This window comes from Zalophus californianus, chromosome 3 (assembly GCF_009762305.2).
Source record: "Zalophus californianus isolate mZalCal1 chromosome 3, mZalCal1.pri.v2, whole genome shotgun sequence".
In the NCBI taxonomy this organism is placed as follows: Eukaryota; Metazoa; Chordata; class Mammalia; order Carnivora; family Otariidae; genus Zalophus; species Zalophus californianus.
In genome coordinates this window covers 61,122,746-61,139,894 of record NC_045597.1, presented here as the reverse complement: position 1 = coordinate 61,139,894, position 17,149 = coordinate 61,122,746, and the positions used below count along the sequence as shown (strand labels likewise).

The 17,149-nt window shown below is 33.6% G+C and overlaps 1 protein-coding gene across 1 annotated transcript in view; it reads left to right on the top strand.

Moving 5' to 3' along the window:
• Window positions 1-17,149, top strand: part of INTS6 (integrator complex subunit 6) — an 87,550-nt gene that overhangs the window by 5,911 nt on the left and 64,490 nt on the right. The window contains exon 4 of the mRNA XM_027588776.2: window positions 15,666-15,755. Within this exon, the coding sequence (XP_027444577.2) occupies window positions 15,666-15,755 (90 nt within the window). The remainder of the gene's footprint in view (window positions 1-15,665; window positions 15,756-17,149) is intronic.

Here is a 17,149-nt window from a genome sequence, read left to right as displayed (position 1 = left end):
TAAGCATAACTCCTTTTTTTCCCTCTCCCCAGCCCCTGACAACCACCATTCTATTTTTTCTCTCTACGAATCTGAGTACTTTAGAGATACCTCACATAAGTGGAATCATACAGTGTTTGTTTTTGTGATTGGCTTATTTCATTTAACATAAATGTCCTCACCATTCATTCCTGTGTTAGCTTGTGCCAGGATTTCATTCCTTTTTAAGGTTGAATAATATTCTATGTGTATACCACATTTTGCATATCCATTCATCCATAATGGACACTTGGGTTGCTTCCACCTCTTGGTTATTGTGAATGAATAATGCTTTTGTGAACATGGTGTGCAAATGACTCTTTGATCTTTTGAATATATACCCTGAAGTGGAATTGCTGGATCATGTAATTTTATTTTTAAATTTTTGAAGAATTCTTATTTTCCATAGTGGTTGAGGTATTTTATATTCCCACTAACGGTGAACAAGAATTCCAATTTCTCTAGATCCTTGTCAGTGCTTTTTTCTGTTTTTCTGATTTTGGCCGTCATAATAGGTGTGAGGTGATAGCTCACTGGTTTATTTGCATTTGCTTAATTATTCAGCGTTCATTCATATGCTGGTTGGCCATTTGTATATTGGCTTTGGAGAAATGTCTGTTTAAGTCTTTTGCTCATTTTTTGATTGAGTTATTTGGTTTTGTTATTGAATTGTAGGAGTTCTTTTAAGTATTTTGGATATTAACCCTTACCAGATACGTGATTTGCAAATTTTTCTCCCATTTCATGGGTTGCCTTTTCACTCTTGATTGTGTCCTTTGATGACAGGAGTTTTAATTATTGACGTAGTCCAGTTTTATTTTTTCTTTTGTTGCATGTGCTTTTGGTGTCATATGCAAGAAATTGCCAAACCCAGTGTCTCTGAAGCTTTCTTCCCTCTCTATTTTCTTTTAGGAGTTTTGGTTTAGGTCTTGCATTTAAGTCTTTAATCCATTTTGAATTAATTTTTGTATGTGGTGTATGGTAAGGGTCCAACTTCATTCTTTTGTCTGTGAACATCTAGTATTCCTAACACTATTTGTTGAAGAGACTGTCCTTTCCCCATTGAAAGGCCTTGGCTAGTCCCTTGAACTTATAAACCTCTTAAAATTATGTTCAATAATTTTTATTGGCCAATAATTCTTATTGGCAGATAGAGGACTCTACAAACTTGCTTAAAAGTTTTTTCTCCATCTATATTTAACTGTGTAAAAGAAGTGCAATAGCCAGAAATGTGAAAATTGAAATCCCAGTCCTGACCTTGATATTAAGTTACTATATAACATTGGACAGTCACTTGACCACTCTGTGCCTCTGCTTCTTCATATTCTAGATTGCTAATAATGAAGCCATTGTCCTCTTATTCTAGAATTGATTGGAGGTTTAAATGGGATGGAATATTAAAATATAATTTCAAAATTGTGATGTGCCCAGGAGACACAAAGCATACTTTTTCCCCCTCAATAGATTATTTACCTCTAGTTCATTATTTTTCAGCTTTAAATGTGAAATTGTAAGAATTAAGAGATTTTTAAAGTGGATTTTTATTACATGCTTTGAAATCTTACAGCATATTAAGTGTATATATTTTTTCCTTGGGCTTTGTATTGCTTCCTGAGGAAGCAGTGTGAAAAGTAAATGCTGTAACTTGGCCAGAGTTGTCTTAATGGCAATCAGTAAATACGACGAAGTATAGGGATGGTGTTTTTTAAAAATGCATTAAATGAAAACTAGATGTAAGGTTCAGATAAGTCAAAGTCATTTTTTTGCAGAAATACAAGTTAGAGAAGGAACCTTCACACAGGACAAAAAGCACGTTTTAGGATTCTTTCAAATGGGCAGCTCCCCCTAGTGTGTTTAAGATGAGATTAACACAAGTTTGTTTGCAAGAGACCTTTGAGGGGCACATCTGTTGGGTGTATCAAGGGATATTTTAATAAGATTTGACTGAGCTCAAAGTAGCGTAAAAGTGGATATGATTATTTCCTATTGAGATTAGCTTTAAAGGTGGTAGTTTAAATGAAAAATTTTAAGACCCAGATTTTATTTTCTTTTAAAACACTTGCTATCATTTTTCTTCATAATTTTATAACCTAAGTCTCTGTTTTCTAAAGTATCAAAAAACTACTCTGTCATGATCTTTGAAAAGAAAATGAGAAAATATCCAAAGGACATTATTGCATTCTTAATTAAAAATTATTGAAAAGAAGTCATAAGTATGAAAGGCAAAAAATAATAGGTTTTACTTCTTCAAAGAGAATTTTATTTTTCCTTCATGCAAGAGAATGTTAATAATTATATATTAAATTATGTACAGCTGGAAATTAAAAGGCCAGGAACAAATGTAATATTTGAATGAAAGAATTACATTTATTCAAGTATTTTAAGTTGATTTAAGGTCATTTGTGGTTAGAATTAGTGAAAGGATTATTTAGCCATGTTTATGTCATGGATTTCTCCAAAGAGATTGTGCAATATTTTATAACCTGAAATTTTCTTAAATATTTTAAAATTATTTTTAACTAATAATAATCCTTCACTCAAGTTTTTAATCTATGTAAAATCATCTTGGTGGGCTTTTTTTTGTTTGGTTCATCAGTGCCCACATATACCAATCCTGTTTTCTTTTATTTTAAAAAAGTATTGTCCTTACATGTTTTGTTTAGCCTTATTATTACTTTTCTTAATTTCAGCATGGTCCCCAGACCATAAACAAAATACTGAAGTTTTTTTTGTTTCTGTTTTAGTTTGTCTTTATTCCCTGATTCTTCTTCCCCCAGCCTCTTTATTGAGGTATAACTTAGATACACAAATCTAAATGTGAAGCTTAGTGAATTTTTATATACACTCTTGAGAACAAAATTGAACTTTTGCATCTACTGACAGAAGTTTTCATTGGACCTCTATATGTATTTTATTGTGACTATTATTTTATGGGACTTTATTTTTTTTCTTAAAGATTTTATTTATTTATTTGAGAGAGAGAATGGTAGAGAGAGAGAGCACGAGAGGGAAGAGGGTCAGAGGGAGAAGCAGACTCCCTGCTGAGCAGCAGGGAGCCTGATGTAGGACTCGATCCCAGGACTCTAGGATTATGACCTGAGCCGAAGGCAGTCGCTTAACCAACTGAGCCACCCAGGCACCCTTTATGGGACTTTAGAATTGAAAGTCATGCTAGAAACTTGCTCCATCTTCCTCATTTTACACATAAAGAAAGTAAAGGCTCATTTTATACATAAAGAGAGTAAAGGCCAGAAAGTAAAGGCTTTATTTCTTCACACTTATGAAGTATTTTAAAAGATTGAAATTGATTATGGAACAATTATGCAGATTTTATTAGTAACTTGTATGTTATTTGAGAACAAATTTTATTTAAAAGTATAACCAGTAGATCTGAATCCCTTTTGTGGGGTATGTCTGTTATTTCTCTTATGGAATATGCTTTCTTTCAATTCCTCTGTGAAAACCAGGCGATTCATTTTGTCAATGTGTTACGTTTAGCCTTGTAACACTGTATGGAAATACTGTTACATGCAGTTGGATTTTCTTCCCACTCTTGTTTGGAAAAAAGTAAGAATATGAATGTGGGGGATAGTTGACAAGATTTTACACCACTGTTATTTTAAGGCCTAAATACTAATATATGTATATATTTAATGGTACTTCTTGATTTTGTATTTCATAGTTTATTAAGTTTCTGATACAGTGGGTTCATACAGAGTTATTAACCTAGTCAGTTGATTAGTTGGCTTTTCTAGTGTAGTATGCCAGCTAGTATGAGCCTTACAATATAATTTTTTATCTGGTTTGTAAGATTTGTAATTAGTTAACCATCATGTTTCCTTTGATGTAACATAATTTTGAAAACCTCTAAGCCTTGTGTTTCAAGATTCAGAAAATGGTTTGGTTCTATCAGTTCCCTCTCTACCCATGATTTCCATGTAACCTCTCTGCCTCAGTTTTGCCATGAGGAAAATGAGATGAAAGGATCTATGCTGCGGGATTATGGTGAAGATTAAGTGATACACAACGTAGTTTATTATAACACCTATTACCATTTTTGTGAAATTCCTTTTTTTTGAATTTTAAAAATTGGAATTGTGGCCACATAAGAGTATTTTATCTAGCTATTTTCAGGACAAGCAGTGTGGTGATAACGGAAAGAACCACTTCATTAGAACTGGCTGTGCCTGGCTCTGCTACTTACTAGCTTAGGTTTTATATATATATATATATATATTTTTTTTTTTTTTTAGGATTTTATTTATTTTTTTGAGAGAGAATGAGAGCATGATTGGGGGGGGAGGGTCAGAGAGAGAAGCAGACTCCCTCCTGAGCAGGGAGCCTGATGCAGGACTCAGTCCTAGGACTCCAGGATCATGACCTGAGCTGGAGGCGGTCGCTTAACCAACTGAGCCACCCAGGCGCCCTAGCTTAGGTTGTATTGACAAGTCCCCTTAACCTCACTGAGCTTCAGATTTCTTATCCACAAAATGGTGATAACATCAATCTTGAGAATTTTTATAAGAACCAGAAATATTTGTTAATCATCTAGCAAAATGTGTTTGGCTCATGGTAGAAACTCAGATGATGATGATTATTGTCATCCCAATGTTATGTTAAACACTTAACAGGATAAAAACTTTCTAATTTGAAACCTTTGAGGAAAGTTCTGCAACCCGACATATATCCAACATAAGTTAGAATTAGCTATCGAGTAGTTCTAACGAAAGTAAAATTTTGTGCCTTAAGAAACATAATGGTTTTGACTTTGAATTGAGCTCCATAGATGGCTCCAAAAATATTTTCCCTTGGTTTTAAAGTCTTTTCTCCAAAATCTCTTTTTCTTTCTTTCTTTTTAAAGACTTATTTATTTGGAGGGAGAGCATGAGTGGGAGGGGCAGAGAGAGGGAGAGACTCTCCAGCAGACTCCAAGCTGATGTGGGGCTCAATCTCATGACCCTGAGATCAGGACCTGAGCTGAAACCAAGAGTTGGACGCTTAACCAACTGCACCACCCAGGGTCCCCCAAAATCTCTTGTTTCTTGTTCAAAACCAGTTTGGTAACATGAATAATTTAATAAACCAGACATGTTTTAATTTTCAAAGCAAGAAGGTTTTAATCTTTGAGGAAATTTAGATGAGTCCATTTCTAGGGCTTTGTATATTTTAGAGTTTAAGTTGGTGATAGTTGGGATAGAGGTTGGAGGAGGATGTTCTTGTGCAGAAGAAAGGTCAAATGTGAAATTTATGATTGAATTTATTATTTATAATGTAGGTTTATGTGGGAGAAACAGGAAAAGCCTAGAAAGGATTATTTTTATGTGATAATAGTTCTTTTTTAGAGCATATGCAATTTGAAATTTGATTATTGGTATAGTGAGAGATAGTTGCACATAAAAAAATATTTTAACTTAAGAATCTTATAATTAAGAGGATTAGTTGTGAGCGCCTGGGTGGCTCGGATGGTTGGGCGTCTGCCTTCGGCTCGGGTCATGATCCCAGGGTCCTGGGATTGAGTCCCTCATCAGGCTCCTTGCTTGGCGGGGAGTCTGCTTCTCCTCTCCCTCTGCCTCTCCCCCTGCTTGTTCTCTCTCCGTCTCTCTCGCAAATGAATAAATAAAAAATCTAAAAAAAAAAAAGGAGTAGTTGTAACTGTAGGACAAATTTATATCAGCCTAGTGATATCTTACCAAGATTTATTCTAGTTCCTACACACTCTTGCTTTATTAATCTGTGCCTTAAAAGTGTATGACATTTTAACATTTTCCACCCATTAGTTTTGCCTAGATAAGCTGACGGACTCATGGTAAAGGTTCTTGGAAGGAATATATCATCTAAAAAACTACTACAGAAATGAAAATAGTTTTGAATATGTGAGAAAAAGAAATTGTAGCGTTAGCTATTAGTAATGCACTTTGTAACTAGTAAATGGCAACGTTGATGCTGGCATGTTAAAGGAAAACTTTCCCTTTGTCTTAAAGCTAGTGAACCTAATTAGATATTAGGAAACATCAACAAAGTCTTCTGGTTATTTTGGAGTTTGAACGCCAGAAGTATCCCAACAAATTACTCTGAAATAAATTATTATATTATTATAAAAAAACAGATTATTTTTAATCACAGGAATTGAAGATGTTTGAGTATGCAGTGTTCTGTGAGAGGTTAGACTGCAAACCTCAGTGAGTGTTGTTACAAAGGCTCCATCTGCAAGCCGATGATAGGCTATACAGTACTTTTGGATTATCCAAAATGATGTCTTTGTGGCCTCTGATAATGCCTGAGTTGTGATAGTTCCTGGTCATTTATATACTTCAGCAGGTAACAACTAATGTAAAATTTTGAATTTTTGTTGTACAGTTTTAATTGTCAGTCCATTTCTCAAAGCAGTAAGTTAGAAAGAAAAATCGAGATTGCATCCAGAAAATTGGGCCTAAGTCAGGTAATAGAAAGAGTAAAAGGTCTTTGTATATAAATTTTATTGTTAATCCAGAATGGACGATGTCTAATCCCAAATAACATTATACTCAATGTAAATCTTTAATGTAATAAAAAAAGAGTTATTCTTAGAGCTTCCATTTTAGTGAGCTTATAGCAGTTATCAAAAATATGTAACAACTGTCCGGTCATCCATATATGACATCTGCTTTTTTATGAGATTCATTATTCAGATAAAACCTTGGTGGTTTTGTATGTATAGTAGAAGGGCTTATAAAAAACTTTTTGGCAGGAAGCCCAAATATTATGGGTTAGTTTTTTGTTTCCTAAAAATGTCATTTATTTTGAAAATTTAAAACCTGTTTAAACACTTAGGAAGGGACTCAGCACAAGCATCAATAAATATTTGTCACAGTCTAGGAAGAATGGATTTCTAGAAACTGTTTTACTCAAGTACAAATACCTATGTAATGGATTTGGAGAAATTTTAATGTTTCCTTCTAAAAAACCTTTTGAAATTGGGTTACCTTTCCTAGAAAATGAAAAATCATATATTTTACAAAGCAGGACCCCTTAAAACTAATCTTGAATTATGATTTATCCAATTAAATTATTTTCAAGTTGGCCTTCAGCTATAGCACATGGGAAAAAATAGACTGTCAGTTTTTCCAAGTGCTTATCACGATTTTTTTCCCTTTATTAAATTTAATGCTTTATTGCTAACTTTGCTGACATGAAACATTTATTAGGCTGTTCCTCTTCATTTTCAATTGTAGTTGTGAAGATACTAATGTAGAACACTATGGTTGAAGTCCATCCTGTTTGTAGAAGGGCTATTGTGTGTGTGAATGATTCTTTTGAGACCATATATGTAGATGTTTAGAAGGAAGTAGCCCTAATGGTTAAAGATATGATTTAACCAGACCAAAGGTAATATCTATAGATTTGGTGGTAATCAACACCCCAAGGAGATGATTAGTCTAAATGGTATAGGTAGATCTGTGTGTTTAATGAGGTCAAATTAATTTTCAGTATTATTGTTGTATAACTTCATCTGTCTTTGAATCCTGGCTTTTTTTTTTTTTTTTTACTTTTTCTGCCTTGTTTGCAACATGTTTGCTATTACATGCTTTGCTGGAATAATTTTTCCCCAAATTGTCATTACCCAGTCTATTTCCTATGGGTATGTTAGGTTCTTTATCCTGAATGTTAGTATTTCTTAAGTAAATTATATTTCTGATATATTCTCATTACTTTGTTTATGCCAGTATAAACACTACCTCTATTACTTTTTAAAATATTGCCAAAACCAATTATTTATTTGTTAGGATACTCTTATTCAAACTTTAGACTCCTGTTCAAATGTAAAACTCAAATTCTGTGAAATTATTAAATATTTAATACTTCAAATATATTGAATTTATATTACTTTTGATGCAGTAATTCTTAGCCCTTTATGTTATTGAGTTTCCTTAACATTAATTATATTCATAAAGTCATGCTATTCTTCAGTTCTTACAGTATTTCTTATATGGTTACTGTTTGGTTTATTAATTAAATCAAATTCCAGGATATTGCTCCTTAGTCATTTTATTAAAATAAATATATGGAATTCCCCTCTACTTTTTTTTTTAAGATTTTATTTATTTGACAGAGAGACACAGCGAGAGAGGGAACACAAGCAGGGGGAGTGGGGGAGGGAGAAGCAGACTTCCCCTGGATCAGGGAGCCTGATGCAGGAGGCCTGATGTGGGCTTGATCCAAGGACCCTGGGATCATGACCTGAGCTGAAGGCAGACGCTTAACGACTGAGCCACCCAGGCCCCCCCCCCCCGCCACTTTTGCTTAAGTCTTATTTCATCTGTTTTTAATGCTGTTAATATTTTTAACATAAGGAATTACATGGTTAGGTAAAGGAACTGTATTGGTAGACAATTGTATAATGGAATTACTTGAAACTAAAAAATATATATCTTTTAATGTGGAATTTTAACATGTTTTTCTATAGTTCTAGACCTTAATATATTCTAAAATTGTAGGTTTTTATATACTAGCAGATTTTTAAAGTTTTATTTTTGGATACTAAGCACATTTTAATTTTGAAGAGTACTTGTTTTGAGTATGTAATAAATGCACATGGTTAAAAAGTTCAAGTATTAAAGAAAGTTAGTTATACAGTTGCTTACTTCCATTCTTCAGAGGCAGCCATGGTTAATCAGTTTGTTATGTATCTTTCAGAGATCTTTCCTATGTATCCAAAAATAGTATTTTACAAGCACTAATTTCCTAAGATGAATATTTTAGACTTTTTTCATCAAAAGACTCATGCCATTTTATGTAATAATCTTAATGAATTCTAAAACAAACATAAAATTACAATTCTGGTCTTGGAATATTGATTTAAATGTAAGCCTGTCAGGCCTTTATTGACTTAAATAATTATTATATTTTGTTTGGAATGTTTAACCAGTTGTGTATTCATCCCTGTAATGAACCTTTTAAAAAAAGCTATATCATATTAATGAATTATTGAATAGAAGATATAATTAGCACATCAAAACTATGATTTCATAAATCTTATTGCTATAGTTTGAGGCAAAAATAAAAAATGGAACTGACTTAAGGAAAAATAATAAGTATATAAATATTAGTACAGGTAATAAGCAGATATTGAAAAAATTCTGGTTGTGGTATGCAGTTGTCTGAAGTTGAGCAGTACTGAACTAAATGTAATTTAGACCAGTTGACTTGTGTTATGAAGTATGTATTAAAAGCTTCTCAGTTGTATATAGTTGTAATTGTGTTTATTATCAGTATTATGACTAAGAAGTTTTTGGATGTGAATTGCATCCTAAGCTACTTTTCTTTTAGAAAGAAGCTTAAAGTAGGTAAATATTATCCTTAATGTTTCTATATTTTCTGTTTTCTCTATAGAATCTGAATTTTGACATTATATAGAGAGTGTCAAAATTTCTAAATGAAAATGAAGTGGTTTGTCGTATTTTAGAGGTACATGCATTGTTACCTCTTTATTAAATATGGTAATAGAGGAAAATAGGATAGATGATTCCAGCTTCATGTTTTTTTTTATGTAGATTTTGCAAAGATGTAAATAGGAGACCTAAAGATCTAGTTTAGCAACTTAAGCATCATTACAAAAATTTTTAAAAGCAGCCCTAGTTAGTCCTTGTCCAGTGTATGCATGAGAACCTTTACTAATGTAGTACTTATTTCTCCAGGGAACTCTTTCCTTCTTTTAACATATTTGCTTGTTTTTGATGTTACTTAACTTGAAAGGAAGTTTTAGGTTGTAAAAAAGCACAGGCTATTTCTGGAAGTTTTTTATTTTCTTGTTAGGTGATAACTTTTAGCCTAGTTGTTTAAGATGTTATACATCTTAACATCACTTTTGTTGATTTCTTTTGGCTGTACATTTCCTGGAATATGGCAAAATAACTAGGCAAGAGTAGCTGTCGGTTAGCTGAAGATCCCAACACAGGAGAGCTGGAGGGCTGACCGTGGGTGCACATTTTCCCTTTAGCCCATGGGAAAAGTAGCTTTGACAGGCGCTTGGCTATCCTTATGAGGGTGTTCTAAGGACGGGTAACATGATGGCACTGAAAGAAAATGAGCCTGTTGGTACTACAGCAGAGGTAGCCACAGAAGGTATTACTGAATGCTCAGGGATGCCTTGCTTTTGCTTCAGAAGATAATAGTTAAGACCCGTTTAAGGGTACAGTAAAATTCCTGTACCTCTCCCCCTACTACATTTTAAATTAATTGGGTAAAAGTAAAAATACTGATTCTGAGAACCAGGTTAGTTTGTATTTGGGGGAAAATTAGCCTTTTATATTTTCAAAACTTTTTGGAAAATTTAAAAATTTTCAAAAACTTTTTTTTTGCAAAAATGAAATAGATGCTAGCAGATAAGATCTACTTACTTTAATTCTTTAAATTTCCCTATTGAGATTTTTATACCTTAATTGTTTTGTTTAATACCATGATAATATTAAATTATTGAGAGAACAACATTTTTGCTTTATTTTATCTTTAGCAAAAATTTTACTTGAGAAAAAATTTTTGGCCAGCATTAAAGTCAATTTTCTTTTCTTTCTTTTTTTATAAATCAGTTTTCTAAATGACAAGATTTCCATTAATAAATAGCTCTAGAGGTAGAATATTATACCTTGTGCTATATTCTCAAGGGACATGTTTAGATTTCTTTTTGCCAAAGAGCCACAGCTCTGAGAGAACCATGTGATTTTAATTCTGCTAATGACAAAAGTAAACTTTTAGTCCCTCTACTGGTTGCCTTTGTCATAGCAGAGCTTAATATTATTTTGTGGAGAGATTTTATAACTAAGATAGAGGCTGTTTATAACTTTATGATCAAGGTGAATTTTGAGGGATATTCTAATATGGACAGTCATCCCCAAATTGAACGACTTTATAAACATCCTTGCTAAGAATAAAAATGTACCGTATTTATTCTTAAAATATAAAGATTTGGGAATTATTAAACTATGTTGACTTGGCACCAAATGGCTAGGGGCATTATATTGCAATGATTAAATCACAACTTTTAGACCTTTGAAATGTTAATTATTCTTTATAAAACATGAAAAAATTTTGTGATACTGGTAGACAACCAGAAATGTGTTTTAATTTCTTGGGTAAAATTGTTGTGAGAGAAAGATGTCAATTATTTCTTGTGCTTCTGCCAAGAATAAGTGCACTTGTACCAAAGGCAGGGGAGGAGAAAACTTTGTTGGAGCAACATCATCGGATCATTTTCTGCAGGTGATTTAAAAATTTACGCTTAAATTATTAATTCTAACATTTATATATAGAGGTAGGAATAATTTGTTCCTGAAGAAATAAAAAATGCCCTTTTGTATATACACTCATTAAGTCATTATTCTAATTTTTATCATGACTAATCCTATTGCTTTTCTTAGTGTGATTTTTTTTTTTAATTAACATACTCCTATTGCTTTTCTTAGTGTGATTCTTGACTAAACTCATGTCAGAGAGGAAGGGATCTTAGGCATGTTAGGGTTAAATAAATAGGTGGAATGAGGATGGTCATATTTTTCTTTACTTTTCTCTACCTTTGATCTCTCTGATTTTTCCAAAATTTAAAGCCATTAAAGAACTTAATGTTGTTTTATCTTGGTTTCGTATATATGCTTATTGAAAGTTGGCTGAAATTAATTTAGTTTTCAAAAGTAGATGTCGATATATATTGCATTTTGCTTCAGTGTTTTTGTTGGGGGGAGTTGTATTGATTTATATATAGAAAAGTTGGTGGGTAAGACATTACAAAACAACAGGAAACTAAGGAAAGGAGTAGTTCTCCTCTAGTTAATTTTGTTGTAGATAGAATATATTAAATAAAACCAAACTCATTGTAACACCATTCATTGTTGTGTGAATATGGCACAGTCCAGGTTGGTGTAGAACTGTATCCAAGAGAATTTAGTTGCTACCAACAGGACTTTCAGATGATGATATTTAGAGTTGGAATAAGGTTTTGGCTGTGCCAGTTACCAGCTGGGTGACTTTGGATTATACTATTTAATGTCAGTGAATATTTTACCTCACCAAGTTTTTAGAGTTAAATGAGATAATACAACTGCTTTATTGTTATTATCAAGTACCTGATTATTCTAGTAATTTCAGGCCTAGCCTTTGTGGAAAGTATTATATGTATGACTCTAGTGAAGTTTCAACTAAAAGCTTGTTGTCAAGGAAAAAGTAACTTTTATTTTGATGTTCGAATTTAGCTTATTTTTAATACCTCAAAGACTTGGCTAAATTTTAATTCATTTTAACTTGATTTTTAGATATTACGGTCCTTAAGAAAGTAATAGTTTTTGGATGGACATCATCATAAAGTTCTTTTTTCTTTTAAAATTAAATTATTTGACAGAGGGAGAGTGTGTGTGCGTGTAAGCAGGGAAAGTGGCAGGTGGGGGGAGAGGGAGAAGCAGACTCCCCGCTGACCAGGGGCCCTGATGTTGGACTCCATCCCAGGACCGTGGGATCATGACCTGAGCTGAAGGCAGACTCTTAACCTACTAAGCCACCCATCCATAAAGTTCCTAATACATCATAGATCATTGTTCTTTGATTATAGATATGACTAACTTTCTGGCCTCTGGAGGATAATTCTCAATGTGCTTACATAGGAATAAGAATTGATGGATGTCACACTTTCATTCAGGAAATATGGAAGAAAATTTTAGTTAGGTTAAAATGTACAGGTGAGGGGCGCCTGGGTGGCTCAGTCGTTAAATGTCTGCCTTCGCCTCAGGTCATGATCCCAGGGTCCTGGGATCAAGCCCCGCATCGGGCTCCCTGCTCCGCGGGAAGCCTGCTTCTCCCTCTCCCACTCCTCCTACTTGTGTTCCCTCTCTTGCTGTGTCTCTCACTGTCGGATAAATAAAACCTTTAAAAAAAAATGTACAGGTGATACAGAAACACTGTTGCAAGTATTTGGTTCATGTTGTGGTGGCTTTAAGAGATTTACTGATTTGTTTTTTGAAAGGCAGCAAGTTATACAGAGTAGTTTTAGCTTAAGGGTGGAAGCAAGATACAGTAATACTGAAGATATGAGAACATCTTGGTCTTTTTTATCTCCCTTTGCCAATTTTTGATCTGCAGTGGAATTTGTAGAGACCAGAAGAAAGTTTTTGTTAAATGTATTTATTATTTGTGAGGTTGGTGATTATGTATCAAGCACCTAACCCAGTGCCTGATATATGGTAGCCACTCAGTAAATATTTGAATGACAAACATGAATAAATGATTAGCAGATGGCAAGACAGATATAGAAGGCAGGTAGTGTATCCTTGTATCCTAGCAAATTCATAAGTTAGAGAAGGTATTTGTATTGAGGTAAAGGTAACACATCTATATTTCTTTCAAAGCTTGTTGAAGTTTGAGTAATTCTAAATGGTTCCATGAACTTGGGTAGTTTTGTATTAAACTACAGTTGGTGAATCAGGGAGTATTTAAGTGCCCAATGCTCAGGTATTTTGTGCTCAGTGCTGAGGAAGAAACATAACATGATCCTTGCCTTCAGTTGATTCAAACACCTGAAACCATAGCAAACAATACAAGATGGTGTATTTTTAAAGAACCGTAGTAAAAACACATGACAGTTTACCATCTTAACCATTTTTGAGTGTATTCAGTAGTGTTGAGTATATTCACATTGTTGTGCAAGGTGTTATGTATTAAGTTAAAAATAATTTGGAGAGGATAAATGCTTTGGGAGTAGTATTCAAAATGCACTCCATGAAACCACTCCAAATCCAACTTTATTTGAAGAAATATTCTACTGTATCTGTATTTTTATTGAGTCTGAAAGTTGCCACTATTAGAATTTGATGAGGAAGAACTAATTTTTTAAGGGCAGGCTAATCAGGGAAGGCTTCATGGAAAAAGATGAGGACTTTAATTTGGTCTTGAAGAATGATTAGGAATTGGATGGGCTGTGGGCAGCGAAAAGAAAAGACATTTTATTTGAGGGAGCCGCTCGAAACTCAGAGGTTAGAATGAACATTGCATATCTCTAGGTCCATGAGAAGACCTGCATAGAATTTATTACTATGTTGGAGATGCATGATATGACAGTATAATGTTTCAAAAATATGTTCCATTTACCGTGAATGTTGTAGAGAAGGAGGAAAAGTAAATTCATGGTTTTTTTTCCCCCTGCAAGTCTTCTGTAACATTTGGATGCTACTATGCATTTGAAATCTAGAGGTTACATCCAACATACTTTAATTTGACCAGAGGATGTTTTCTCCATCTGGGATGGTTATCTCCTGGACACCAGTTTGAAAAATGTATATGCTACCTACAAGTTGTGTAACTTGATCAAGAAGTTTTCAACTACCAAATCTCCGCTCCCACTTTATGAAAATTAGTTGTAATCACAGTTTGTATATGTGAAAACTGTTTGTAAATGCATTTAACAAAGTATGTGCTGTAATATGCTAGTGATGGAGAGTTATATAAATGTAAGGGAAGTTTACTGAACCATAGAGTATTACATGTATATAACCCTTCCACATCCTTGCTATTTCAGATAGGGTCTATAGACGTTAGCATCTCCTAGACTACAACCTTGTTAGAAATGTGGAACCTTAGTCTTCATCCCAGACTCGCTGAATTAGAACCTGCATTTTAACAAGATTTCCAAGTGATCCATATGCACATTAAAATTTGTCATATGCTGTTCTGCGACATATTCAGCAAAACTTCATTCTGTCCTTTCTTGAACAGTGTTAGTAGCAGAGAGTTTGATACCTTTGATTTCAAACACAAGGTTTGCCCTCTTGAACTTTTATCCTTTGGTCATAATTTTGTCTTAAATGTGCTTAAAGAATGCGCTTAATATCTTAAGTGAGAGCCATTTATACGTAAAAGATAAGCTTATGTTTATCTAATACTCTCACAAAATGCATCCCCTAGAATTGACTGTAGTACTCAGAGTAACTTAGCCAGAGATTTGAATGGAAGTTATTGAAGTTATTTCACCCTGTGTATTGAGCAGTGAGTTTTGTGCCACTGTCTTCCATTGCCTTTTCCTTCTGTTGTTTTTGTACCTTCTCTTGCCAAGCAGTTTAAGTAACCATCCTTTTTAATTTTTCAAATTGGACTCTCATTAATTTTTGCTAAGCTTAGAGTAGCCCTAGTGTTCCCATGGATTGGATTTTAGAGCTCTTCCATCCATATATCCAGTCACTTGGTTAGACACTTTGATTACAAGCATAAATTATATTTCCTTGTAATGTTCTCCTACTATTTTGCCTTTCTCTCTAAGAAGCTTCTCAGAAAAATATTGTCTATTTTAATTTTTAATATCTCAATATGAATTGAACTGTAGGTTCCCTATAAAAAATTGAGTACTTTTAGCTAGTTACATAAATATAAATGCTCACCATAAAAATTAAAACAATACAAAAATGTAGAAAGAAGTAAAAAATCTTTTCCTCTACCTAACCCCATTCCTTTAACGTTGACTTCTGTTTAGTATATGTTTCTTTCGGAGCCTTTTTTTAATGTACAAAAGTATATACAATGCATAGAACTTGACAAGAAAGGTGGATTTATATACAGTGTTCTAAGAATTGACTTTTTACTCAAAAATTGAGCTGATGTCTAGCCCTTAATATGATTGATGTGTTTTTTGACTTTAGGGACGAAACCCTTTTTTCTTGGAGCCAGCAATAATTATTACAATTACTGATGGGAGCAAGCTGACTACTACCAGTGGAGTCCAGGATGAGGTAAGTTATATTTCTATCAGCATAGATTATGCAGTTGCAGATGAAAAATTGTTATTTTTGTGTATGTATGTACTGTAGGATATTGAACACCTTAAATAGAATCGATTATTTGATGCAGTCGAGAGTCAACTTGTCTTCTACGACTTACCTACTTCTCTGTTTGTAGCAGTGATCTCCAGATTTTCTTGAATAGGAATCCCTTCTGTGAAAAACTTTTGAGCCTACCCCCAATTTCCAATTATATGTGTATTTTTGAGTTTATGTCAGGGTGGTAGTGTCAGTTCATATAGTACATTATTTAGTGAAAAGGAAATCTTATTTTTAGGTTGAAAAAAATGGGCACAGTGCTCTAATAATTCCCATATTTCAGTGGATTGTCACTCTACTGTGGAGACTCCTAGACTAGACTGGAGCAAAGTCTTCTGTAACATTTGGATGCTACTATGCATTTGAAATCTAGAGGTTACATCCAACATATTTTAATTTGACCAGAGGATGTTTAAGGTTAAGGTTAACCTTAACCAGAGAAGGTTAAGACTAGGAAAAGTGAAGGTTTTTAGACAATTTTTTTCAAGTCATTATAGTAAGTAATATCTAGCTAACCTCACCTATTCTTTGCTAGTATGCATTATGCAGAGTTGGTTGTGTGTGGTGTGGTAGGGTGAATATAATAGATTTATTTTAACTTCAGGCTCTTTTTACTGTAGTATTTGAACTGCTCTTGAGCCTTATACAGTTGACCCTTGAACTCTGTGGGGGTAAGGGGTGCCATTGCAGTTGAAAATTTGTGTATAGCTTTTGACTGTCCCAAGACTTAACTACAACTAGGCTGCTCTTGATGGGAAGCTTTACCAACAGCATAAACAGTCAATACATATTTTGTATGTTATATGCTTTATATACTGTATTCTTACAATAAAGTAAGTTAGAGAAAAGTTGTTAGGAAAATCATAAGGAAAAGAGAATACATTTATAGTACTCTATTGAAAAAAAATCTGCATATAAGTGGACCTGTGCAGTTCAAACCCAAGTTGTTGAAGGATCAACTGTATTTGTTTTTCATAATATGTTTATATAGATAGGAGGGGGTTTAGACTACCCTTTTTACTGTTTGCATTTGCTTTAGAATCTTAATTCTTACATTTACAAAGGGTTTGATTAAGTAGGAAAAGTATAGTTTTTAAGTTCAGTGATTTTTAGAAAGGCTTTCATTTGTGTGGTGTGGTGGAATGTTACTTGGACATGGAGTCAGGACATGTGCGTTCTGGTCTTTGTTCACCTCCTTTCTAGCAGTGAACTTTGTACCAGTTACCTAACTTATCCAAGTCTCTTTCCTTATCCATGAAATAAAATGGTAATTCTTGCCTTACCTCATAGGATTGTTGGAAGACTGA